This window comes from Lepidochelys kempii, chromosome 8 (genome assembly GCF_965140285.1).
Source record: "Lepidochelys kempii isolate rLepKem1 chromosome 8, rLepKem1.hap1, whole genome shotgun sequence".
Classification (NCBI taxonomy): domain Eukaryota; kingdom Metazoa; phylum Chordata; order Testudines; family Cheloniidae; genus Lepidochelys; species Lepidochelys kempii.
Window position 1 is genome coordinate 44,020,613 of NC_136387.1, and position 26,936 is coordinate 44,047,548.

The following is a 26,936-nucleotide window of genomic DNA, read 5'->3' on the forward strand; positions in this document are numbered from 1 at the left end:
CACAAGTATTCCTTTTCTTTTTTGAAAGGGATCTTAGAAAACTAGGTGACTGGGCAACAAAATGGCAGATGAAATTCCATGTTGATAAATGCAAAGTAAAGCACACTGGAAAACATAATCCCGACTATACATACAAAATGATATGGTCTAAATTAACTGTCACCACTCAAGAAAGGTCTTGGAGTCATTGTGGATAGTTCTCTGAAAACATCTGCTCAATGTGCAGCAGCAGTAAAAAAAAAAGCTAACAAAACGTTATGAACCATTAGCAAAGGGATAGCTATTAAGATGAAAATATCAATGCCACTGTATAAATTGATGGTACAACCACACCTATTGCTTGAAGTTCTGGTTGCCCCATCTCAAAAAAGATACATTAGAACTGGAAAATGTATAGAAAAGGGCAATAAAAATGATTAGGCGTATGGAGAGACTAAAAAGACTGGGACTGTTCATCTTAGAAAAGAGGTGACTTAGGGGAGATTTGATAGAAGTCTATAAAATCCTGAATGGTATGGAGAAAGTCAATAGGGAACTATTATTTACTCCTTAATATTAAACAAGATCCAGAGACTCATCTGAAATTACTTAATTTAAAACAAACATGCGGAAGTACTTCTTCACACAGTCAATCAGGGGAACTCATTGCCAGGGGATGTTGTGAACGCCAAAACTATAACCGTGTTCGAAAAAGAATTAGAGAGTTTCATGGAGGATAGGTCCATCAAAGGCTATTAACCAAGATGATCAGGGATGCAACCCCATAGTCTGGAAGTCCCTAAACCTCTGACTGCCAGAAGTAGAGACTGGCAACGGGGGATAGATCACTCAATACATTGACCTGCGCTGTTCATTCCCTCTGAGGCATCTGGCACTAGCTAGATATCCACTGGTCTGACCCAATATGGCCATTCTTATGTTCTTACTTCTTGTGGAACTGACTGGACTCAAAGTGCTGCCAAGTGTACACAACTAATCAAACTGGTGAAAGAGAAAAGTTATCTAACCTCTTTCAGTTATAATAATCTTATGTGATACCAACATCAGTAACAGGTTCAACATTTTCAGAAATAAGTGACTAAGTTGATGGTGTCCCCTTCTGAGGATGGCTATAAATGCATAAACCCTATTTGTGACACCGCCCACCCCTCAGGCAGATGAACAAGTTATATTTGCAATGTCAGTTCCAGAAAACTTTAGACATGTCACCTAAGCCATTAAAAAAAAAACATCCTAGCCACCTTACACCTCCTCCCCAGCCCCCCGCCGACGACCACGAACAAAAGAGCCCGAATCAAGAGGTGTTGCAATATACCTTGAAGGCCAGTAACTCAGGCTCTGTAGAACAAAAGAAGTGAAGTCTAGATTTAAAGTGCCCCACCTTGAATGCTCTGTACCCAGCCCCATTCACATACAAGTCTGGAGCTATCAGTAAATTGCTTCCTAACTGATCTCAACTCTCATGATAGTGTAAAACAGAGGTGGGCAAACTACAGCCCGTGGGCCACATCCGGCCTGCGGGACCATCCTGTCTGGTCCTTGAGCTCCAGCTGGGGAGGCTAGCCCCCAGCCCTTCCCCTGCCATCCCTCCTCCCCCGCAGCCTCAGCTCACCTTGGCGCCAGCACTCTGGATGGCGGGGCTGCGAGCTCCTGCCAGGCAGCACAGCTGTCAGTCCTGCTGCTCTGAGCAGCATGGTAAGGGAGTGGGGGGGTGGGGAGTTGGATAAGGGGCAGGGGGTTCCGGGGGGCAATCAAGCTGGATGGGGCAGAGGGCGGTCAGGGGACAAGGGGGTTGCATAAGCATGGGAGTCCCAGGGGGCCTGTCAGGGGACGAGGCAGTCAGGAGACAGGGAGCGGGGGGGTTGGATAGGGGGTGGGGTCCCAGGCAGGCGGTTGGGGGGGGGGCATCCCAGGAAGGGGCTGTCAGGGGACAAGGAACAGGGGGGGTTGGATGGGTCATGGGAAGATAGGGGGCAGGGGCCAGGCTGACTGGGGAGGCGCAGCCTTCCCTGCCCGGCCCTCCATACAGTTTTGGAACCCCGCTGTGTCCCTCAGGCCAAAAAGTTTGCCCACCCCTGGTGTAAAAGGACATATCTTCAAAGTGATCAGGACCAAACCATAAAGGATTCAAAGAAAATTAATATTTTAAGTGATACACAGGAAGATATTTAAAGTCTGTGGAATGTATTGACACAAGTGTACTAATATGGCCAATCCAACAAACACCACTAAGATGGCAACATATCCAGAACCAGCAGAAGTTTCTAGAAGCCTTCAGGTGTGACCTAAAACTAAAGCACATTGCAGTAATCCAATCTGGAGAGTACAAAATCCTAGAACACCATGGAAAGCTTCACATAAAGACAAAAAGAAAAGGAGTACTAGTGGCACCTTAGAGACTAACCAATTTATTTGAGCATAAGCTTTCGTGAGCTACAGCTCACTTCATCGGATGACAGAGTGGTCCACTAGGTGCATTGTAGTCTATATTAGAAAATGCTGTTAGTTTCCAAGGACAGAAATAAAATAGGTTCCACACATCTGCTGCAGCAAAGGTGAGCCCTGAAAACAGTTTGCACAAGTTTATGACAAGACCATAATAAAGTAATCTTCACTATGACTTCTGCCAATCCCATCATCAAAGTAAGTTTAGAAAGTATTGCCATCTATCTAGTACAGACCCATTATGATTATGGCAGCCATTGGATCGTGAGTCAATATACCAGGGTCATCATTCCCTACACCAGGGGGAATTCCGCACCAAAAAATTCTGCACACAATATTTTAAAATTCTGCATATTTTATTTGTCAAAATAATAATATAATCATGCAAGTCTCAATTATTTTGCTAATTTATTTCAAAATACCTTTCAGCAACAATGCCTGTATTGTTACAGACAACAAAAAAGATTCAGGAAATGTTTTTTGACAAACAGATTCCTTACTAGGCACATTAATACACAACTCGGAGTAATAATTCATTTAAACTACAATACAGAAATGTATTTACCGCATCCTACAGAAGCAGCGCAGAGGCTTGGGGGAGTCAGGGGTAATGGAGGAGCTGAGGGAAAAAGAAGTCATTACTGGGAAGGAGCCTGGGTGTGAACTTGGGAGGGTTGTTGGGTGTGGGTTGGAGGAGTATGGAACAGGGTTGTTGTTTTTGTTTGTTTTTTTTTGGGGGGGGGGGGGTGAGTAGGGATTGTTAGGGAGCCTCCACCATGAGACCCTGGCTGACCCCTAGTCTCTCACTCAGTCAGGTACACTTGCCCCATGTGTCCTTGCACTCCCTCACCCCCATGTGTCCTTGCACCCCCACTCAGCTACCCTCCTCCCATCCCCATGTGGCCCTGCACCCCACCCATCTATCCCCCCCATCGGTGACCCCCCCCAGAAGCCCCATGTGCCCCACACTGTCCATCCCCCCACCCATATCTCGTTCCTCCTGACCTGGCCCCATGGACTAGGCGCTGTGAGAAAGGGAAGAGAAAGAGGCTACCTATCTGAGCTGGGACTGTTCCCACCCAAGAGCGGCCGCTCTGTTCTCGTGCCACAGCAGTTCCCAGTGAGTGAAAGACAACTGCAGCACCTTTCCAGCAGAATATATTTTCTGCAGAGGAAAAAATTCTGTGTGGCACATGACTTCTGCATACGCGCAGTGGCGCAGAATTCCCCCAGGAGTAATTCCCATGGATGCTAAAGTAACTCCTGACAATAAGCCTGGACGACCAAAAACAAGTATTCAGCAGGGAATCAGAAATGTATGAAGATGGCCCTTTCAAGATGTGCACACATAGCCAATTATGAAATGGGAGGTTCTCTCCTTTCAAGGTGATACAAGCAACACAACCTACTTCATTAGCTCAGACTGAACTAATGTCTTGTAATAGTCATCTAGTGACTGCTGGATCATCCATATAGGGCTTGTAATGTGTGTCAAGTCAAGGCCCCATCCATACGTAAAATAATGGAGAGTGGTAGCTTTAGTTAACAGCCTTTCCCTAAACAATATGACCCATACAACAGGGTTCCTGGCATTCAATGCTCCAGAGATGAGCTTCCAGCAAGACCTGTGAGACTGACATTAAATGCCAAACAAATGGTCAATCCCTGCGAAATAATCTGTTTTATAAATCACAACAGGAATGAAGAGTCACAAACCCCTACAATTTATCTCCTTCACAATCCTGCCCTCAGTAAACCCAATCCATAGCAGTTATGCTCAGCACTCTCTGAAGCCAAAGAGGCAAAGTTACAACAGAGGGGAGCCACATCATACCCCCTCACCAAGCCAAATATAATCAGAGGAGTGGGTAGATATGACAAAGTAACAGGTACCTAATGGGAAGCCAAAAGCAAGGGAATAGTAAAAGGTAGGCCAAGGTGAGTGGAGCGAGATAAGCAAAAAGGACAGTAGTTGGAAGCCAGGACTGGGACTTGGTCTCCTGCCACTCTCTGCTTTGCCTGTCACTCCTGCCATATCTTCTTCATTAATCCATTTTTCCTGGAATTGGTAGAACCATAATGGCCTCTGGACGCCAAAGGAAATGGGGCATTCTTAGATGCAGGGGACTGATACAGAACAAAAGCCCCTTGTACTATTCCTCCCCACCTCACTCCCAGGAATAAGAAAGCTCCACAGCACAGCTTTCATCCAGGAAACCAGTTAAGGATGAATCCACACCAGGCCACCCTTTCAAAGTTTAAATTCCCTAAAATTCAACCCCATACTCCTGTATCCTCTTCTTTCTCCTCACATGAGTTAAACATGGGTCAGACAGAAGTGTGGGACTCTGAGCAGGATGCCTAGAAGGGAAGAGGTAGGAGTCAAGCAAAAGCCACCATAAAACAATGGTGGAGAGAGAGGAAGACAGAAACCAGCAGAACTATTTCCACAAACTTCCATTCTCCATGCACCCACAACGCCCCACCCGCACTGTACCAGCTACTGAGAAGGCCTCTCCTTGTCCTCCACCTCAGCCCATGCAAAGACACACAAGCACCTCCTCACTCCTACATCCCCTACATACCTATCAACCCACAACTCTACTCTGAAAGCTCATGCCCAACACTCAGCCTGCAACTCTGCTCCACATGCTCCCCCACCCCCAACTCTGCCCCCACACATCTCCCCAGTTCCACAACCCCCAGCACTGAACCACATCCAACCCTACCCCCTCCCAAGCCCTCATCCCACACACACACCCCAGCCAACCTTCCCCCTCCAACTCCCCAGCCCTAATACCCTCCCAGCCCCATGACACCCACCCCCTACCAGCACCAGATCCCCAAACCCCACCCACCCCCTCTCCCCCAACTCCACACACACTAACCCTCCCCACATCATCCCTACAACCCTCTTCCCATCCCATGCCAGCCACCATTCTACAATCACTAAACATACCCAGCCCCCACAGTCCCCTTAACCCCAGCCCCAAATTCTACCTCCACACCTACAATCCCTGGCCCCAGAGAACCCATCCTCTGCCATCCCCCCAGCTCCACCCCCACCGCACCCAAACACTCAGCCCCCCCCTCAATTGTAGCCCCAAATCTACCCCAACTCTGCCCCCCCACATTCTACTCCCACCTCTACAACCCTCCCGACCCCACAGCACCCATCCCCGGCCAGCCCTACAACTCCGCCCCCAGCCCTACAACTCCCAAACCCACCCAGTCCCACCCCAGAATCTACCCCCACCACCCCCCATCTCTACCCCCAGCCCTACAATCCCCAAACCCACCCAGTCCCACCCCAGAATCTACCCCCACCACCCCCCATCTCTACCCCCAGCCCTACAATCCCCAAACCCACCCAGTCCCACCCCCACCACCCCCCGTCCCCTGCCAGCCGCCAACTCTACCCCCAGCTCTACAACCCCCAAACCCACCCAGCCCCGCCCCACATCCACCCCAGATTCTACTCGCACCCCTACAGCCCCCTGACCCCACAGCACCCGTCCCCTGCCAGCCCCCAACTCTGCCCCCGCCGGCCCCCTGCCCGGGCTCCCCCTGCTCCCGGCGGGGTGGGGGGGCCCGTGACGCGCCGCTCGCCCACGGGGAGGAGCGGCCGGCGGGAGGGGGACCCGGGCCCCTGGAGTGGGGGGGCTCTTACCTCCGACCCGGTACATGTTGGCAGCCATGCCCGGGCAGAGGGGTCTGGGCCGCTCCCGCCGCCGCTGCCTCCAGGTGCCGGATCCGCTGGAAAATGGAGGCTGGAGCGGCTGGGAGGGGGAGGGGGAAGGGAGCGAGGGAATTAAAGGGGCCGCGCCGGCCAGGGAGCGGGCGGCTGGACTGAGGCGGTGCGGGTCAGGGGCAGATCAGAGCCGGGGGGGCGGGGACTGTGCGGGCGGAGCGTGAGGAGCAGATTCGGGCCGAGGGGGGAAACGGGGGCAGATAAGAGCCGAGGGGCGGAATGCGAGGAGTGGGGGGGGCAGATTAGAGCCGAGGGGCGGAAGGGGGGGCAATGCGAGGAGTGGGGGGCGGATTAGAGCCGAGGGGCGGAAGGGGGGGGCAATGCGAGGGGTGGGGGGCGGACTAGAGCCGAGAGGGGAATGGGGGGGCAATGCGAGGAGTGGGGGGGGCAGATTAGAGCCGAGAGGGCAATGCGAGGGGTGGGGGGCGGACTAGAGCCGAGAGGGGAATGGGGGGGCAATGCGAGGAGTGGGGGGGGCAGATTAGAGCCGAGAGGGCAATGGGGGGCAATGCGAGGAGTGGGGGGGCAGATTAGAGCCGAGGGGCGGAATGGGGGGGCAATGCGAGGAGTGGGGGGGCAGATTAGAGCCAAGGGGCGGAATGGGGGGGCAATGCGAGGAGTGGGGGTGGATTAGAGCCGAGGGGGGAATGGGGGGGGCAATGTGAGGAGTGGGGGCGGATTAGAGCTATGGGGGGTAGTGGGCAAAATTGGGAGGGCAAGGGCCAGAATGTGGGGGAGAGAAGGTAGGAGCTAAGTGGGAGTATGTGGGAGCCAGAGTGGGGAGAAGGAGTTGAGGGGAAGAGGCAGCGGGGGGCAGAGTGGGATATCAGAGGGAATTGGGGGATGGGGTAAGAAGAGCAAGGAAAAGGAGGCAGGAGAATGGAGCAAAGGAGTAGAGGCAATAGTGGTAGCCTTAGGCCTACTCATCCACTCAAAGGGCACCAGCTGCCATCCGCTGCTGTCGGTCAGATCACACCTGCTCCACGCCCTGCAGCAGACAGTGAGCAGTGCTCAGAGTTAAAGCAAGAACAGGTCTCTGCCCCTGTGTGAGGACGTTCCTCCTGAGGGAGGCAGCAATTCTGGTCAGCTGGGCTGGGGAAAGGGAACCCCTGCATGAGGGAGCACAGAGTTGGCAATGAGGAGAGGCACCCAAGAGATCCCTGAAGGGGGCAAAGGCTGCAGTAGAAACAATATGGTGATGATACTAAGCACTAAGGCTTTTGTCCATGCAGTTGTATTATACAACATCATTATTTTCCCAAGGCCTGACCAAGATAAGCCTCTAGCTGAAGGAGAACTGACTACATCACGATCCAGATGAGATGGAAGCAAAAGGAAAACATCAAGATGTATGAATGGAGGCTTGGGCTGAACCATCAATTGAAGGAGTATGCCTGACCTTTGCCAAAATGTACTGCTGCTTCATGGGCCTACTGGGTCGACAGGTGATCCTAGCCTATTATTAGATTTTTTATTTATTTTATATATAATCTATATCTCTGTATCTATCTTGCCACCAGCTGGGTACCGGACTAGGTGCTTGAAATAGAGTAAAACTCCAATGAACCAATTAAGGAATATTATGACCATGCAAGTAGAGTTCCTTCCTAAACTCAAGCAGTTAGTGTCATGTGACCATGAAAAAGTTCCTAAACCCAAGCAGTTAGCATCATGCCCCCACAGAAAAAGTTACTTTCTTCTAACACAGAACTGTATTAAACTAAAGAAAACAGAATTATTCCTAAAGTTGTTCTCTCTCCGTTTCCCTATAGTGCTTCTCCTACAACTGTCCTCAGCCTCCCCCTGCCTGGCTTTCTGCTACAGATTTAAGGAAACATATCCTCACATTTTCCCCACAGTGTAAACAAGGTAACAAAAAATGTAAAAAAAAAAAAAAAAAAAAATTAAAAACCCCAGCTTCACCTACAGTTAGGTCTTGTCTTCTGACCTTGAGGAGGGTTTTATCCAGTTGAGTCACTTGAATTTTCAAATACGAGAAAGGGAAAGTGCTGTTCAGTAGGATTCAACAGGATTACCTGCTTTCACTACGGCAGTGGTGATAGTACCATTGCAGATAGGGTCATGTCAGTCCTGCTGGGCTTGGAACCAGCTGAATATACTTCCTCTGTACCGAATTCCTTAATTAGTTTTGACCACATAGAATCGCTGTGTGCGGCTTGTTTCACTGTTAGGAGCTGGTGGTGTTCAGTACTTCTCATCGAATTTTTTTCAGGACTGAGTTTCCTAGTTTACTTTTGAGTAAGCTCCAGTCAGCATTCTGACAGTTAAAGAAGAAAGCCAAAACACCTTTTAGATTTGGCACCTCTCAGCTTCACATCCTTTGACCAGGGCCACTCAGACCTAAAATTTACCTCTGAGAATAGCAATGTTGTTCTTAGCTGTCAACCCACGAACAGCTGCCCTGAGTTAACTCTGATGACTAACATGGAGGTTTGCCCTACAGCTCAACAGAGCGAGTATGGGGTCTTTTTGTTGTAGAATTCGCTAATATGTACTGTTTTCTCTGCCACTGCATTCCTTTGTGGGTGGTGAAGTCTGGAGTTAATGTCCTTGATGCACTATATCCCCCAAAGTTGGAATTCAGAACTGGCAATTTATGGTCCATTGTCAGAAACTATTTCCAGATGTCAAATTGAGAAAAGATCTTTTTAACTTTGCTAAGCCCTGTTGACCAGTGGGTCTAGCACAGGGATGAGCAACCTGCGGGCTGAATCCTGAGGATACCTCCCCCGAACCTCCCATTGGCGGCTGTTCCCTGGGGCTGGGAGCTGCAGGGGGTGCTGCCTGCAGGCAAGGGCAGCACACGGAGCCCTCTGCCCTCCACCCATGGAGCACCACACATGGTGCCAGCCACTTCCAGGAGCAGTGCAGGGCCAGGGCAGGTAGGGAGTCTACCTTAGCCCGGCTGCCGGGCCAGAGCCTGCACCCTGAACCCAGCCTGCACCCCAATCTCTGCCCTGAGCCCCCTGCCACACCCCTCCTGCACTTCAACCCCTTACCCTGAGCCCCTTCCTGCACATTGCACCCCCTCCCACACCCCTTCCTGCACCCCAACCCTAGTTCATGGTCGTGCATGCAATTTCCCCATCCAGATGTGGTCCTCAGGCCAAAAAGTTTGCCCACCCCCAGTCTATCAAGAAGTAGACTTCTTACAAATCTAGAAAAACAGTGGTTACCAAACAGGCATGTCTCCTCTTCACACACATCTAGTTTTCTTTTCCAAAGCCTATCAGGTAGCCCTGTAGCAATGGGAAGTTCTTTGAGTTGTCTTTGTCGGGTCATTCTGCAAGATTCATGTTTTCACCCTACAGTGGGCCATCACACGGACATTAGGGCTCCTTCCAGCATTTCTGAGGGCCTAATATTCCTTATGTATCCTTTACAAAGACTGTAAGAACACACTACAAATGCTATACGTAATCAGACCTTCGTCTTCAGAAAGTTCACCTCTCATTATGTAAAAATCATAGACTGGATGCTAAACCTCTGATAAGTAACTAAGCCAACCATAACCGTGGTTTCTGGTGGTGCATCAGCGCAAGCAGCTATTTGAATCAGTTCTGTAGTGAGTGACTGGATATGCTAAGTAGCACATATGTGGGCGTCTACATCATCCCACACCTCTGGAGAAGCTGGGTGATTACTAGGGCTCCTCAGTGCAGTCTCAGTCACCTCTCTCGTCTTTCTAACAAGGTGGACAGTCACCTATGTGCCTATTCTGCAATACATTTATATCTCAAAACACATGAGCAATCTCTGGTATTTAATATGTATCTTGTTTAGGTCTATACTGTTTATTAAAAATACAAGCACTTTGTGGTCTGTCACCAACATGACATTATTAAGTTCACGCAAGTGGCCTGTGACTCTCTTACATGGCCACATGCCTGCTAAACATTCTCTCTCTTTGAGCACACCTGCTCTTGGAATCTGAATGCATAATAGGTCAAGATTTGCAAAGCCCTCTAGGTTATTTAGCCCTACAAATGCTCTGGGACTAAGTCTTCTAGTTGACTTGGAAAATTTCAAACCAGTATTTTTCTAAATCATATTCTAATTGCTCAATTTCCACCGATCTCTGTAACTAGAGTAACAACCCATCAATACCATAGCTACCAGCATCTGCAGAAAGAACTGTAGATCATAAAATACCAATATTGGGAATGTGGTCAGCAGATATTTTAAAACCCCACAAGTGTGCCTCTGTGCTTTATTCCAGATTCACACACACAGTTTTAAGCAATTCATAAAGGACTTGGCCTTTTGAGAATGATTAAGTATGAAGATTCTCCAGCATTCAGCCATATAGAGGAACTGCCCCAGTTCTGATACGTTGTAGGAGGCGACTTTTCAGCTATGGCTTTGTTTCGATTGCTAACCTCATCCCTTCTTTATCAATCCTATGTCCTCAGAACCATAGCCGGTTTGTCGTCACATATATCTTTATAATTTTATTCCCACATTCTCCGTAGCCTTCAGAACTTGCTTTAGCCTTAGGTTAAGTTGTTCCACAGACTTCCCTTACCTATGATGTCATCCACATAAATCTTCATTCCCTGCTGGCTGCATCGAATCTCGTTTCTCTTTGGATGATTTCTGAGATATTTGGAATGCTGAACAGGAGGCAGTGAAAGCCATATCTGCCAAGCAGCGATACAATTGTCGGCTTGTCACTGCCAGGAAAGAGCCGTACTTGCCAGACTCCTCTAGCTGTATCTAGTGAGAAGAATAGTATTGCATCTGATCATTTAGAAAGGAAGCCCCTAATTCTCCTCTTCAGTACAGCTATTTTGTGTTGCTCTGGTGGCACAACACAGCCAGAAAGCAGGCTTAACCATCTACCTGGGAATCCCCCAGGTGACACAGCGCTAGGGCAATGACTCTACACAGACTCCCCCATTTCCCTCCTACCCAAGGTTCCAGTGTAGGCGCATTTGGGCAATCCCCAGATGTTGGAACAACTTCTTGGGGTTATAAGCAGCAGGGTGTCGTTGACACCAACTTAGACTGCTGTATGTTGCACCAGGAACTAAAGTGGCCCTGAGCCAACTCCACAAGAAAGAGGCTGCAAAGGTGATGAAAACTTAAGCCACCTTTCTCCCCAACTTCTCACCCTCCCTGGTCCTGTATCAAATGAGAAGAATATACCTCTCCCCTCATCCCCAGTTTTATTTAGCTTCGTCTGTACAAATAAAGGTATGCCCCTATCTTTTCATAATAGGCACTCTAGCTGCACAGCACTCTGTTGTCTCAGTAATGCACGATCACAGTATTCTCTCCTATTGCTCATTCTGAGAAACAGTGGGATTTCTTCTGTGCATTTGTGTTGGGCCTTTCTGAACAGATGTGGCTTAGTCTAGGTGGGTATGGGCAATGGGCCCTATAACAAAAGTGGTCCCCCTACACACACTCACACAGACACCTTGCTGTTGTAGCTAGTATTGGCTTTAAATTGCCCAGACAACTTATGTCTCCCCGCACTAACGAACAGGACCCTGAGTTGCTCTAACTTAACTGTAACAATCTTATAAATCCTTACAACTCATCTCCACCCCTGAATTAGTTTTTAATTTAACACTAGTGCAGCTCTTGACTTTAACAGCACCACTCTGTTTATAAGTGCTGTATTTGGATACAGATCCCAGGAAATCAGCATCACCAATCACAGTGCTTGGGCAATCTACCCAATAATTGCATGTCCATCACAAACTGATACTTCACTGTTCCTCCCCTTTCCCCAATCATTAAGCTATTTAACACCACGAGTCCTCCTGGTACAGATGCTTGTGGGCACCCATTAACCTCTTTTCAAGTTGCAAATGATTTTTGTTACTACTCTTCGATTCCTACTTCCTGGCTGATTTCTAATCCTTGACAAACACCATCTGTGGATCATATTCCCTTTCACTATCGGGCTCTGGACAGAGCCCTACATCCATTCCCCTCCAGTGAAGATAGAACAACTCTCATCTACATCATGTCAGCTCCATCTTGGACTGCTGCAGTGTGCTCTACTTGTGACTACTTCTAAAGTCCACTTGGGAGTTCCTTCGAATAGAGGACACAGCTGCCCATCTCCAGAGAGTCACAGGCAACATGGATAGATAACACCTATACTCAAGTCTCTGCCCTGGCTTTCTTGCTTCCAGCTGCAGCTCAGTGGGGGGGTCTTGTTATCTGAGACTCTCACTCCATACTCCACACTCCACCATGGCAGTTAAAATCAGTGGAGATGTTGTCACCATAAGTTCCCAGAGCTGAACTTGCTTATCTGAAAGAACCTGAGCTTTCAGTAAAATGCAAGATAAGGTTATTTGGTTTAGTTTTTATATGAGTTTTGTTACCATACATTGGACCAGGGGTCGGCAACCTTTCAGAAGTGGTGTGGTGAGTCTTCATTTATTCACTCACTCTAATTTAAGGTTTCGAGTGTCAGTAATACATTTTACTGTTTTTAAAAGTTCTCTTTCTAGAAGTATATAATATATAACTAAACTATTGTTGTAGGTAAAAGTAAATAAGGTTTTTAAAATGTTTAAGAAGCTTCATTTAAAATTAAATTAAAATGCAGAGCCCCCTAGACCGGTGGCCAGGACCCGGGCAGTGTGAGTGCCACTGAAAATCAGCTTGCCACGGGCCGGTGCAAGGATATTTTGCGCCCTAGGCGAAACTTCCACCTTGTAGCCCCCGCCGCACATTGGTTCATTGAGGGGCAAATCCCAATGAGGCTTTAGAGACCCCAGGGGCCAGCTGTGCCCAGGGGCTGGTCCCCAGACCAGGTTCCACCCTCCCCACCCCCTGACTCCTGTGGAGGCTGCACAGCCCCCCCATCCCCCTCCCCCATGAACCCTCCCTCCCCACCCCACCCCGGCAGCCCCCACCCCGAGTCCACTCACTGGCTTTGCCAAGCTTGGGCCACTGCAGCAGCTTGGCAGGGAGGAGCCGTCTTCCGGAGGCACCAGAGAGCCAGAGCGTCCTGCTTGCGGCAGCAGCGAGCCCCAGCCATGGAGGAGCCAGCGCAGAGCAGGGGGGCAGAAACCCTCCAAAGGTGGTGGCGCTGCTAGAGGGGGCAGCCGTGCCCCTCCTGCCCAGGCTGCGACCCGGCAACCCCCCCAGGGGCTCCTGCAGGCTACAGCCGATGCATGCGGGCGACGGCCCCCATGCGCCCCCCAGCTTCCCTCTTGCCTAGGATTACCATATTTCAACAAGCAAAAAAGAGGACGGGGAGAGCCCCACCCTAGCCCTGCCCCCATCCACTCCCTCCCACTTCCCACCCCCTGACTGCCCCCCTCAGTACCCTCAACCCTGCCTCTTTTCCCCTAACTGCCACCCAGAACCCCACCCCCTACCTAAGCCTCCCTGTTCCTTGTCCCCTAACTGCCCCCTCCTGAGCCCCCCCCACCCTAACTTCCCCCCAGCACACTACCCGCTATCTGTCCCGACTGCCCCAATCCTTATCTACACCCCCGCCTCCAGACAGACCCCCGTTACTCCCACACCCCATCCAACCACTCCCTACCCCCTGACAGCCCCCCCAGAACTCCTGACCCATCCAACCCTCCCCCTGCTCCCTGACTGCCCCCCGGCCAGGATTTCCCTTACTATACCCATGCCTGTCAGACCAAGGGGTGCGCCTGCTCAGGCTGCAGCCCCCATGCACCTCCCAGCTCCCCCCTGGCCGTGCTCGGGCTCTGCAGCTCCCGGGCGTGTGAGCCGCCGCTGCCCCTCCAGGAGCGGGCTCAGGGCCCCGTGCCTCATCAGCGGCTCACATGCCCAGGAGCTGCAGAGCCCGAGCGTGGCGAGGGTGGAGCCAGGGGACACACAGGGGCCGCCGCCCGCATGCATCTGCTGCGGCCTGCAGGAGCCCCCGAGGGGTGCGCCCCCCTGGCAGCACCACTGTCTTTGCAGGGCTGCTGCCCCCTTGAACTGTGGCGGCTCCTCTATGGTTGGGGCTCGCCGCCCCCGCAAGCCAACGCTGTGGCTCTCTGGTGCCTCCGGAAGGCGGCTCCTCCCTGCCGAGCCAGGGCATTGCTTTTTGGCACCCCCAACCACTTGGCACCCTAGGCGACTGCCTAGTTTGCCTAGTGGTTGCACCAGCCTTCCTTGCGTGCCACCTTTGGCACACATGTGATAGGTTGCCTACCCCTGCATTGGACATTTGCTCCTGGAAAAGTAATAGTATTGTTGCTAATATCCACTTAACCTACTGCTGGTACTGTACACCTAGTACAACTCCTGTAAGCAGTAGCAGTGGGTGAGAGCAGTGTTCATTTTGGGCAGTTTTATGTCAGCTATTTGTTAAAATTCTGCAATAAAACTCCTAGCTGGCATGACAAGAAGTGGTTAATACTTTTTAGCAAGCACATGATTACTCGTCATACCAGTAGATAAGGCTGCATAATAGCATGCAGTCTAAATACCTGTTTGCATAGTTTTCTAATACAATTAGCTATGGTGCTCATGTTTTCCATACTTGATATGTGCCCAAAGGTGATTGATTATTGGGGGAGAAGGGGCTGTCTTAAAATCTGACTACCTTGTGTTCCATCTAGATAAAGTGCCACTGCTCAGCCATTTCTAAATTAAATCTGACCTGTAAAGAACACAGAAAAAAAAATGGTTAGATAGTAAGTTACATGTGATCGAAAAAAATCACTTCGGCGCATGCTCAATGTCCATCTTCAGGATCGTTTTGTTTTTGCTAACAAAACCTTGTCTCATTAAATGACATCACAATTCATATTGTATCTGAACATGCATCAGGCGGTTAGGTTGCTTCTCTCAGGCTGCTGGTGGAACTGATCGTTTGTTTCCATAGGACACAGAAAAATCCTCCCAAAGATTCTCAAAACAGTGGTCACTGGGCACTTGCTAGCAGGAAATGAAGAGGTAGCAGGTCACATGGTGCTGGCTCCTCCTCCTTTCCAGATGCTGAATTGCTTTAAAATACAGGGCACCCCACCCTCCCAAAAAAAGCATGAAATACTTTCCTGATATTTTCCATGTAAAACAATTAGTGCAGTTATCACAAGGATGTTATACAATTGCAAATGAGAGGAGCTGGTCCCTGTGCTTATCAATGGAAGGGAAGGCTGTTCTTGGGCTAGAGGATTCCCCTGCTGGGCTGTGGGACAGGGCAAAGGGCCTGGCCCAGTATTTGTCATTAAAGCTCTGTTGACAGAAAACATTCTGTTGAGACCTTGCATATGGAGTCTCATGTGTGTGAATCTTTTGAAAGGAAAAAACCTTTGCATCTGGCCTCTTTCATAGAGAAAATGAACATCTGCACCTCCTGGGGAAGGACTACTTTGTGGATAAGCATTAGACAAAAAAATACCTTCTCTCTGAGAGCCCTTTCCAGAGTGAACTCTAGACCTGAAACCTTTCCACAGGGAAAACCGTGCATGCACAACAAGGTGTTTTGTGTGGAGAAAGCTTTCAGATACATTGACTCTGGCCAATTAACGGCAGCACCTTTGTTCTGCATTGGCCTCCATATCCCTCCTTCCATCCCACCCCTCAGGCAGAACCAAGCTTATGGTCTCTGCAGTACATGCCCTCCCTCCTGACCCCATCCCTGTTCCTTCTCACTACCCCCACGACAGTTGTCCATTCATTGTTCTAAGGCACATATCATTTCATGCTGAATGTCTGGACTACAGCAGCAGAGAGCGAGTGTGTACTGACTTTTGGATGGAAAACGGAGGGCAACGAAATTGATCAGGGGCTGGGCACATGACTTACGAGGAGAGGCTGAGGGAATTGGGTTTGTTTAGTCTGCAGAAGAGAAGAGTGTGTGGGGGGGGGGGGGGATTTGATAGCAGCCTTCAACTACCTGAATGGGGGGTTCCAAAGAGGTTGGCGCTCGGCAGTTCTCAGTGGTGGCAGATGACAGAACAAAGAGCAATGGTCTCAAGTTGCAGTGGGGGACATCTATGTTGGATATTAGAAAACACTACTTCACTAGGAGGGTGGTGAATGAGTTACCTAGGGAGGTGGTGGAATCTCCACCCTTAGAGGTTTTTAAGGCCCGGCTTGAGAAATCATCCCAGTTAAGGCTTTAATTGGTGTTGGTCCTGCTTTGGGTGGGGAGTTTGGACTGGATGACTTCCTGAGATCTCTTCCAACTCTTATCTTCTATGATTCTATGAAAGGCCTGGCCACCAGAAGGGAGAGGACCAGGCACACTTCAGTTCAGGATATTTTTAAATGTCTAAGCCAATAGGCACTGAACTCTTCATCACTTACACTATATCCAAAGTGAGACAGAGAACTGGACCAAAAAGCCAGAACTCTGATTTGGACTCCATATATGGTGTACATCCAGGGAAGAATCATGGCTGGCATTTTCAGGAAACCCAACTCCCACTGAATTTTAATGTGTTTTGGTGCCTAAATCCCTTATGCTCCTTTGAAAATCTCTGCTCACATGATTTAGGCTTGAGCCAGTCATCAAATTTCAAGGGACTACAGCTTTCACACTCTTACAGGCAATGTTGAGAATTTGAACCCCAGACCTGAATTTAAGGTCTTGTCTACTTGAGGAAGATGCCCCAGTTTAACATAAGGTGTGAATTTAACCTGATTTAGTTAAGTTGGTGGAAACCCTGTGTGTATGGATACTTATTTTGGTTTTAGAAAGTCTTGTTGCAGTTAAGCTGAAATTTCATAGAACCATAGGGTTAGAAGGGACCGCAAGGGTCTAATCCCCTGCCAAGATGCAGGACTTGTATCTAAACTATCCTAGACAGATGGTGATCCAGCCTCCTTTTGAAAACCTCCCATGAAGGAGTTTTCACAACCTCCCTAGGTAGTCTCTTCCATTGTCCTACTGTTCTTACAGTTAGGAAGTTTATCCTGAGATTTAATCTAAATCTGCTGTGCCATAGTTTGTTCCGTATGACTTAAGCTAAACTGGAAAAAAAAAACAACAACATTCTTATACTGAAAAAATAGTAGCCTAGATAGCTGTTGTCTAGCATTTTTGATCAGTAGGTCTCAACACACTTTACAAAGGAGATCAATATCATCATCCTCATTTTACAGATGGCGAAACTGAGGCACAGAGCAGTTAAGTGGCTTGCCAAAGATCACCCAACAGTCCAGTGACAGCAGGGAATAGAATCAGGTCTCCTGAATCCCAGTCCAGTGCTCTATGTCCTAGGTCACACAGGGGTTTATACAAATTTAACTAAATCTGTTTTAAAACCTGGGAAAGTTGCACGGTTTTAACTTAAATGTTTAGACAGACTGCTTTATCAACAAGACATTGTGTTGGAGCCTATGTCCCCCATGTGAAGGATTTTATAAGTTAGTCTGAAGAAATATTTTATATGATTTAAAAGGTACCACCTTCTCCATCTCAGATGGTTTGCCCAAGATTTAATCTCAGGACCCCTGGCAACCAAGGACCCCTGACACAAGTTGCTCCCTCTCAAAAGAATGAGACCCGTTTTTCAACTGCATACGTTCAATACTGGCTATGTGTGCTCCTCAGTTAGCTTCGGCAGCAGCAACCTTTGGCCTTGTGTAGCTTCAGTGAATTACACACTGCCTACAATCTTGTAAGTAAACTGGAGATAATTAGAGAAAACGAACATCACTTTCACCTGTGAGTAGCCAAGGTGGAGGTTCCTTTGTTATAAGTCCTATTTTGATTCCACTTGAACAGTACCAGAACTAACTCCATCCACCTGAAATTTTGGTCATACACCTCTGCTGGAGAAGTTTTAAAATTTGCTTTTGCAAGTGTGAGGCTTGTTGGACAACATATTCTTGATTTGTACATCTGAGAAAGCCAAGTGATTTCAACATTTTGAAAACTTCTTCATTTTTTGTTGTCATGGGAATATTGTACCTTGGAAACAGCTTGGAAAGTGGTGTCCTCCATGAGGTCTGGTGTCTTTTACAACGTTTTGCAGTGTTTCGGGAATTACTCTTCGAAGGGGTTTATATATTTTCCCCAATTCTCAGCACTCCATGAGCATCCTGGAGACTTTAGAAGCTGTCCAGGTGAAACCCTAAAAAACAAAGCAAGCAATCTAGACCATTTCCTTGTGAAGAATCTTCAATGCAGACTGCCAAGAGGACTTCAGTTCATTTTTCATTCAGAAAATCCAGGATTTCCCCCATCACACACACACACCTAGCTGTACTTTTGCTCCCCTCCATGTCAGTCAATGCTTGACAGACCTCCATATTCATTTCCTATACCTTGTAGCTAGCAATTTCTCCTTCCTCTCACCTCATGCCAGGAAGCAAAGGTGAGTGAGTTTTCTACAGCCGATATCATTGGCTCTGTCAGCAGCACCATTCAGAAAACGGCCATGACCCCTTCTGTGACTGAATACACCTCTGTATTCACACCTTGCATAGTAGTGTAATACTCTTTGTACAAGGTAGACTTTGTAAGGTATCATCTGAAAACTCAATTTGCTGGTTGGTATTGTCCTGATAAAATGTGTGTAGCAACACTATATGTTAAATTAAAAGATTCCCCTGTATGATGTTATTAACCCATGTTCCAAACCCTACAGCCCTGCCCAGGCAGAAGTCAGGTCTGTCCTAAACAAAGGAAGGATTATGTGCTTGCCTTAATTTGCATTTGGGTAGTAAACAGAGTCATCGAGCAGTAAAGAAAAACAAAGAAAGCTCTAACAGGTGAAAAAAGTCAGCACGGAACATAGAATTGTAGAATATCATGGTTGGAAGGGACCTCAGGTGGTCATCTAGTCCAACCCTCTGCTCAAAGCAGGACCAACCCCAACTAAATCATCCCAGCCAGGGCTTTGTCAAGCCTGACCTTAAAAACCTTTAAGGAAGCAGATTCCATCACCTCCCTAGGTAACCCATTGCAGTGTTTCACCATCCTCCTAGTGAAAAACTTTTTCCTAATATCCAACCTAAACCACCCCCACTGCAACTTGAGACCAGGACTCCTCGTTCTGTCATCTGCTACCACTGAGAACAGTCTAGATCCATCCTCTTTGGAACCCCCTTTCAGGTAGTTGAAAGTAGCTATCCAATGCCCCCTCATTCTTCTCTTCCGCAGACTAAACAATCCCAATTCCCTCAGCCTATCCTCATAAGTCATGTGCTCCAGCCCCCTAATTATTTTTGTTGCCCTCCGCTGGACGCTTTCCAATTTTTCCACATCCTCCTTGTAGTGCGGGGCCCAAAACTGGACACAGTACTTCAGATGAGGCCTCACCAGTGGCGAATAAAGGGGAACGATCATGTCCCTCGGTCTGCTGGCAATGCTCCTACTTAAATAGCCCAAAATGCCATTGGCATTCTTGGCAACAAGGGCACACTGTTGACTCATATCCGGCTTCTCATCCACTGTAACCCCAGGTCCTTTTCTGCAGAACTGCTGCCTAGCCACTCGGTCCCTAGTCTGTAGCGGTGCATGGGATTCTTCCATCCTAAGTGCAGGACTCTGCACTTGTCCTTGTTGAACCTCTTCAGATTTCTTTTGTCCCAATCCTCTAATTTGTCTAGGGCCCTCTGTATACTATCCCTACCCTCCAGCGTATCTACCTCTCCTCCCAGTTTACTGTCATCTGCAAACTTGCAGAGGGTGCAATCCACGCCAGCCTCCAGATCATTAATGAAGATATTGAACAAAACTGGCCCCAGGACCGAGCCTTGGGGCACTCCACTTGATACCAGCTGCCAACTAGACATGGAGCCATTGATCACTACCCGTTGAGCCCGACAATCTAGCCAACTTTCTATCCATCTTATAGTCCATTCATCCAGCCCATACTTTAACTTGCTGGCAAGAATACTGGGGGAGATTGTATCAAAAGCTTTGCTAAAGTCAAGGAATAACACATCCTCTTCTTTCCCCTCATCCACAGAGCCAGTTATCTCATCATAGAAGTCAATTAGATTAGTCAGGCATGACTTGTCCTTGGTGAATCCATGCTGACTGTTCCTGATCACTTTCCTCTAAGTGCTTCAGAATTGATTCCTTGAGGACCTGCTCCATGATTTTTCCAGGGACTGAGGTGAGGCTGACTGGCCTGTAGTTCCCCAGATGCTCCTCCTTCCCTTTTTTTAAAGATGAGCACCACATTAGCCTGTTTCCCAGTCATCCGGGACCTCCCCAGATATCCGGGACCTCCCCAGATCGCCATGAATTTTCAAAGATAATAGCCAATGGCTCTGCAATCACATCCGCCAACTCCTTTAGCACCCTCGGATGCAGTGCATCTGGCCCCATGGACTTGTGCTCATCCAGCTTTTCTAAATAATCCCGAACCACTTCTTTCTCCACAGAGGGCTGGTCACCTCCTCCCCATACTGTGCTTCCCACTGCAGTAGTCTGGCAGCTGACCTTGTTCGTGAAGACAGAGGCAAAAAAAGCATTGAGTACATTAGCTTTTTCCACATCCTCTGTCACTAGGTTGCCTCCCTCATTCACTAAGGGGCCCACACTTTCCTTGACCTTCTTCTTGTTGCTAACATACCTGTAGAAACCCTTCTTGTTACTCTTAACATCCCTTGCTTGCTGCAAGTCCAAGTGTGATTTAGCCTTCCTGATTTCACTCCTGCATGCCTGAGCAATACTTCTATACTCCTCCCTGGTCATTTGTCCAATCTTCCACTTCTTGTAAGCTTCTTTTTCGTGTTTAAGATCAGCAAGGATTTCACTGTTGAGCCAAGCTGGTCACCTGCCATATTTACTATTCTTTCTACACATCAGGATGGTTTGTCTCCTGGTGCTCTGATGGAAATGTTTTACAAGAAGGTAACTGAAACTATAAAACGGAGGACCACCACTCCAAGGCACCTCTCTCTCTCTCCCTGTCTGCCTTTGGCATTGCACCGAAGATGACGAAGGAGAACCACCATTGGATTCTGGGGCGGAGGGATCTTGACCTGAAGAGTTTGGTCAGTAACCTTGCTGGAAGCATATGGTGAGAAATTTTTCTTGAATCTCATATAGTTTGCTAAGTTAGCACTAGAAAGTGTTTTATCTATTTTTCTTGTAACCATTTCTGTCTTCTATGCCTCTTTTACTTGTACTCACAATCTCTCTCTCTTTGTAGTTAACAACTTTGTTTTACTGTCTTATCTAATTCAGTGTGCCTAAGTTGAAGTGTCTGGGTAACTCCATTTAAAGTAATAAGCAGATATATTATTCCCTTAAAGGAATAATGAACTTAAAATATTTGTCCTCTCTAGGAGATGGCTGGGCAGTATAGGACATACATTTCTGACAGAAGATCCAGGACTGGGGCTGCGTTGGGGTCACCCTGTAGTATAACCAAGGCTGGTGAGAGCCAGGGTGTAGCTGGCAGGCTGCAGTTACACACAGACAGTGTGTGGCTTGCATATGGGAAGGCTGTTTGTGAGTGGCCCAGGTGGGAACTACTTCAGCAAGCCATTGTAAGGCGCCCAAGGTTGCAGGACAGGGGTGATGCAGCCCTCCGTGGTCTGAATTTTACCCCAGTATGTCATATCCTCCCTTTGACACCTGAGTCAACATAAAGTAGCCTACTCCTCCTAGAGGAGACAAAGTCCTAACAGAAGGGAAGGGAAAAACCCTTTCAGGTAATTCTGGGTGCCAAGGAACCTGGCCTAAAACGTGCACCCTGCTCTGCCTGGACAGGGAGGGTCAAGCATCCTCCTCCATCCCCAGTAAATGTCAAACTTTGTCAGACATGGCTCTCTAGTCCAGCACAATGAGAACAGCAGGTGCAGTGCCTTAAGCATCCAGACTAGATGGGCTTTATTGCAACACAAATACTCCATGGTATTTAATGTGTTTTATTCCATCACAAAAACAACCCATTATAGAGGGACATTAAGGCTGCAGAGTGAAGTACTCATAGTCAAATCGCTAGTGTTAAGGTGACCCATGCAGCTCCTGTCCCCGATTCACTCAATATGCAAATTGGATGATACAGAATAACTTACTAAACAATGAGGATAAAAAAAAAACAAAAAAACAAACCACCAATTGACACATGGCTAGAAATGGCTAAACATCCTGCAAAATAAATAACCCTCAAAAGACGTGGGGAGATGATGTTTGTGTATTTACATATGTATGAGGAGGGTCAACAATGTAATTAACAATCCCTGTCTATGCACCGCTACAGACTAGGGACCAAATGGCTAGGCAGCAGTTCTGCAGAAAAGGACCTAGGGGCTACAGTGGACGAGAAGCTGGATATGAGTCAACAGTGTGCTCTTGTTGCCAAGAAGGCCAATGGCATTTTGGGATGTATAAGTAGGGGCATTGCCAGCAGATCGAGGGATGTGATTGTTCCCCTCTATTCGACACTGGTGAGGCCTCATCTGGAGTACTGTGTCCAGTTTTGGGCCCCACACTACAAGAAGGATGGGGAAAAATTGGAAAGCATCCAGCAGAGGGCAATAAAAATGGATTAGGGGACTAGAACACATGACTTATGAGGAGAGGCTGAGGGAACTGGGATTGTTTAGTCTGCGGAAGAGAAGACCGAGGGGGGATTGGATAGCTGCTTTGAACTACCTGAAAGGGGGTTCCAAAGAGGATGGATCTAAACTGTTCTCAGTGGCAGCAGATGACAGAACGAGGAGTCATGGTCTCAAGTTGCAGTGGGGGTGGTTTAGGTTGGATATTAGGAAAGTTTTTCACTAGGAGGGTGGTGAAACACTTCAATGGGTTACCTAGGGAGGTGGAGGAATCTCCTTCCTAAGAAGTTTTTAAGGTCAGGCTTGACAAAGCTCTGGCTGGGATGATTTAGCTGGGGATTGGTCCTGCTTTGAGCAGGGGGTTGGACTAGATGACCTCCTGAGGTCCCTTCCAACCCTGATATGCTAGGATTCTATATATTCTGATAATTCAAAGGTCAAAAGAACATCCTATCATTTGAATGAATTGTAAACACAGGATATCTCTGTATTCATCTCTTTGAAAGGTATGGCAAATAACCTGAATGGTGGAAGAACAAGCAAATTGCCTTATGTTAATTCTACAGCTAAGTACCGGTGACAGACCCCCTTCAAAGTCATGCTAATTACCTTTTGAACTCTCAACTTGTCAAAAGACATGAAATTGTATAAAAGATCCTTGGGTCCTGATTCTGTCATCTCAGATCTGCTTCGGCTTCATCAGGGGGAGTTTGAGTCACAAAACTGAGGTCCCAGTTATACTGGTACACCCTGAATAAGATATTTGGACATTGGACTATAACCTGTGAACTATTTCTGAAAGAACTCATTGCAACTACAAAGCTCACCCTCTCTGCTATGAATCTGAACTTCAATGAATTGAACTCATGTCCGTATGTATATTGATCTTTATTAAAAAAGAAAAGTGAGAGGGTTTGGAAAAAGTTTAGTTTATGTAATAAGAATTGGCTTTAACGTGAATTTGGGTAATATCTGGAATATTCAATAACTTGGGGGGGGGGGGGAGAACGTGTCCAATCCTTTGGGATTAGTAGAACCTTCTCTTCTATATGATGAAACAAAATTTACAGAAATTTTCATCATATTTGATGTGGGTACCTGGATGGAGGCCTGAGGCTGGATCACTTTAAGGGAACAGTGTTGTTTGGACTTCTGAGTAACCAGTAAGGTAATAAAGAAGCTGTTTTATGCTGGCTTGGTAAATCTAAGTACTGGAATATCCACCAGCTTTATGGGGATTGTCTGCCCCATTCTTTGCAGTTCACCCTAATTGAGTGACCATATCTGGCCCCCCACTAGGATCCCGGTCACATCAATATTGACCAGCTGCCTCATTCAACACGCACTGTCCAATGTACGTGCGGCATGAGCCACCACCTCTCCCTGAGCAACATCACACTGTCTGAGCTTTGTTCAGTCACCATTCCCATCCAGGAACTCTAGTTCTTCCAATCAGACAAAAGAAACTGTTGTAGCAGCAGCAGCAGCAGCTATCTGTATGCTATGTATAACCTGTATGTTCAAAAGGTCTGTTACACCTTCCCCCGCCCTTTTGTCTCCTCTCCCTCTTTGAATATCTGTGAAGTGGCTTTCCCCCTCCCCCCTGGAATGCTTGTGGGATGAATGGGCTGCTTGAACAGCAGGAAGATCAGAAGAGCTCCCAGGTACACAAGGTGTCTGGACTCTAATTAGGCAGTACTCTCACACCTAATGCACGGACACTGCACGGGCACTGGCCAAGGTGGAATGTGACCAACCAGACGCAGCCAAGTCATCTCTAGTTGCAGGCCACGAGGAGCAGGTCCTTTAAAGGGGAAGGGGCCATGCGCTCAGGAGTGTGCTCACAAGCTTGTACCTCCCATGAAGGCCCTTCACCTGGACCGCCTGGCCAATGGTTCACGGCGTTGCATTCCATCGTGCCTCAGGAAGACTTACCTTCATCACACCATCCATCATTGCGCTGTGGGACACTTGCCTTGAAGAATCCTGACATCTCCAGTGCTGTGCCTGACCTGGGAGCGTGAGTATGTGAGTGTGACCCCCACCCCCTTCTTCTGAGCTTAGCTATCAGTATAATAAACGTGCCGCTTTCTGCCAAACTCTGGTGGGTCATTAGTCCTCCCTAAGCTTACTAGCTGGCCCAATTTCAGGTAACAGAAACAATACCATGTGACTTAGAAGACCAATCACTTAGCCAGAATTATGGAGGGCAAACACCAGCAGACATTGCAGAGGAATCCATAGGCAAGTATTTGTTCATAGCCACAAGTCATAATTATTACAGACACATTTTGTGGGTACCTTGCACACAGAGAAATAGACTAAACTAGTCTGATTGGCTATTCATTGCACAGTTGAAACTAGCTCTTGCCGAACACCATTCACATTGTTTTTTCGATCCGGGGCCAGAACCTCCGCTGGTACAAATCAGAATAGTACATTGCCTGACGCAGAACTATGCCAATAAACAGCAGCTGAGGCTCAGGCCCTGTATTTAGTCCATCACCTCTTATTCTGACACCTCAGTCAGACACCTGAAAACAGGAGCTCTAGGCCGAGCATCTCCCCAACAGCCTCTGTAGCAAAGGTTGATGCAGAGAAGTCCATTAACATCTTAGCAGAGTCCTCATCTCCCTTACTTGCTTATGTTATTGCCTGGGAGCCCGCTGATTCCAGTGACTCATGGCTTCCTGTTTCTCATTTACATACAACATTTCCTGTTATGTTCTGGGGTGTTTGCTCTCCCGGTTGTTTCTTCTTTCTCCCCTCCTCCATCTTACAACCTACTCAGCATACCCCGTGGTCAATGGGAATTCTGGAGCCAACATTTCCAATATGGGTCTCTGACTGCGGGTTCTGCATTTTGTTGGGATTGGGCGCACACACTGTCCATTTCACAAGGGGGTGCGATTCTCAGCTGCACTCAATAAACACAGCTGAGAGGGGGAAGCTGCCAGTTCTGCATTGCCCTTCCCCTGGTGTAGGTTACAGCTGCTACTCTTCCCCACCCCAACAACAAAAGTGATTACGGCTTCCCAGTTCACTGGAGTGGGACCAGAACTGACCGACTGTAGCCTCCAGACGCAGTACCATGAGCCAAGGGAGCACTCCAGTGTTGTCATGACAGCAAGCATGGTCATCGTCCTTTTTATACCATCAATAGCTTACTTGGAGCATTGGAGATGATCATCTAGCCTGGCTGAAGCAACTCTGGGGACTGGGCACATCCGTGAACATTTAATGACTGAGACCGACCCCCGGCACAATGACACTCTTTAGGAGCACACATGGCAAGCTTACAAAGGACTCTCTGGCTCAGGCAGAGAACACAGTTTCAAATGCTCAGAGCTCAGTTAAACAAATTCAGTTTCTGCTGAATGAAGTCAGATAGTCTCTAAGGTGCCACAAGTACTCCTTTATCTTTCTCCTCCTGAAAACTAACCAATTTATTTGAGCATAAGCTTTCGTGAGCTACAGCTCACTTCATCGGATGCATACTGTGGAAAGTGTAGAAGATGATCTTTTTATACACACAGAGCATGAAAAAATACCTCCCCCCACCCCACCCCACTCTCCTGCTGGTAATAGCTTATCTAAAGTGACCACTCTCCTTACAATGTGTATGATTGGAAATGGCCCACCTTGATTATCATACACATTGTAAGGAGAGTGGTCACTTTAAATAAGCTATTACCAGCAGGAGAGTGGGTGGGGTGGGGTGGGGGGAGGTATTTTTTCATGCTCTGTGTGTATAAAAAGATCATCTTCTACACTTTCCACAGTATGCATCCGATGAAGTAAGCTGTAGCTCACGAAAGCTTATGCTCAAATAAATTGGTTAGTCTCTAAGGTGCCACAAGTACTCCTTTTTCTTTTTGCGAATACAGACTAACACGGCTGTTACTCTGAAACCTGTCATTATGCAAGGCACTGCATTTAGCCGTATGGAGTGGAAATCTATCAACTGCATGAAAAAACTTGTACAGATACAGACAGACGTCATCTTCCTTTCCAAATGCAAACAGATGGACATCGTACCAAAAGGACTGAAGGTAAAAAATCCATCACAATCTACATACCACACAGACTATGCTGACAGCTTGTGCCACACGCTCTCAAAGAAACTGCGGAACCACCTGATCAACATCCTCTACAGCAATCGGGGAAAGATAAAGAATGAGCTCTCAAAAATGGATACACTCATAAAAAACCAACCTTCCACACAAGTTTCCTAGTGGCTGGACTTTACTAAAACTAGACAAGCCATTTACAACACACACACTGCTTCTCTACAAAAGAAAAAGGACAC

General features: G+C 47.8%; 2 protein-coding genes and 1 long non-coding RNA gene across 8 annotated transcripts in view; 1 reads left to right on the forward strand and 2 right to left on the reverse strand.

Moving 5' to 3' along the window:
- Positions 1-6,277, reverse strand: part of MTA1 (metastasis associated 1) — a 145,600-nt gene extending 139,323 nt beyond the window's left edge. For all 4 annotated transcript variants that reach the window (XM_073356262.1, XM_073356261.1, XM_073356265.1 and 1 more), the window contains exon 1: positions 6,116-6,277. In XM_073356262.1, the coding sequence (XP_073212363.1) occupies positions 6,116-6,143 (28 nt within the window). In that variant the 5' untranslated portion in view covers positions 6,144-6,277. The remainder of the gene's footprint in view (positions 1-6,115) is intronic.
- Positions 6,066-26,076, forward strand: LOC140915833 (uncharacterized). 2 transcript variants are annotated; one of them, XR_012160292.2, is made up of 5 exons: positions 6,066-6,189; positions 7,460-7,641; positions 7,969-8,065; positions 20,928-21,141; positions 23,134-26,076. It is a non-coding gene; the product is annotated as an uncharacterized LOC140915833 (long non-coding RNA). The 2 variants fall into 2 exon arrangements; XR_012160293.2 differs by lacking the exon at positions 6,066-6,189 and adding an exon at positions 7,048-7,196.
- PACS2 (phosphofurin acidic cluster sorting protein 2) overlaps positions 14,678-26,936 on the reverse strand; it is a 209,266-nt gene continuing 197,007 nt past the window's right edge. The window contains exons 24-25 of one of the 2 annotated variants that reach the window (XR_012160291.2): positions 18,075-18,237; positions 14,678-14,810 (exon numbers count right to left, since the gene is read on the reverse strand). Coding sequence is in view for 1 of the 2 variants with exons in the window: in XM_073356257.2 (XP_073212358.1) it covers positions 18,215-18,237 (23 nt within the window). In the remaining variant the exon portion in view is untranslated. Of the gene's footprint in view, positions 14,811-17,160; positions 18,238-26,936 lie in introns of those variants that run through there. The other variant, XM_073356257.2, reaches the window with a different exon arrangement.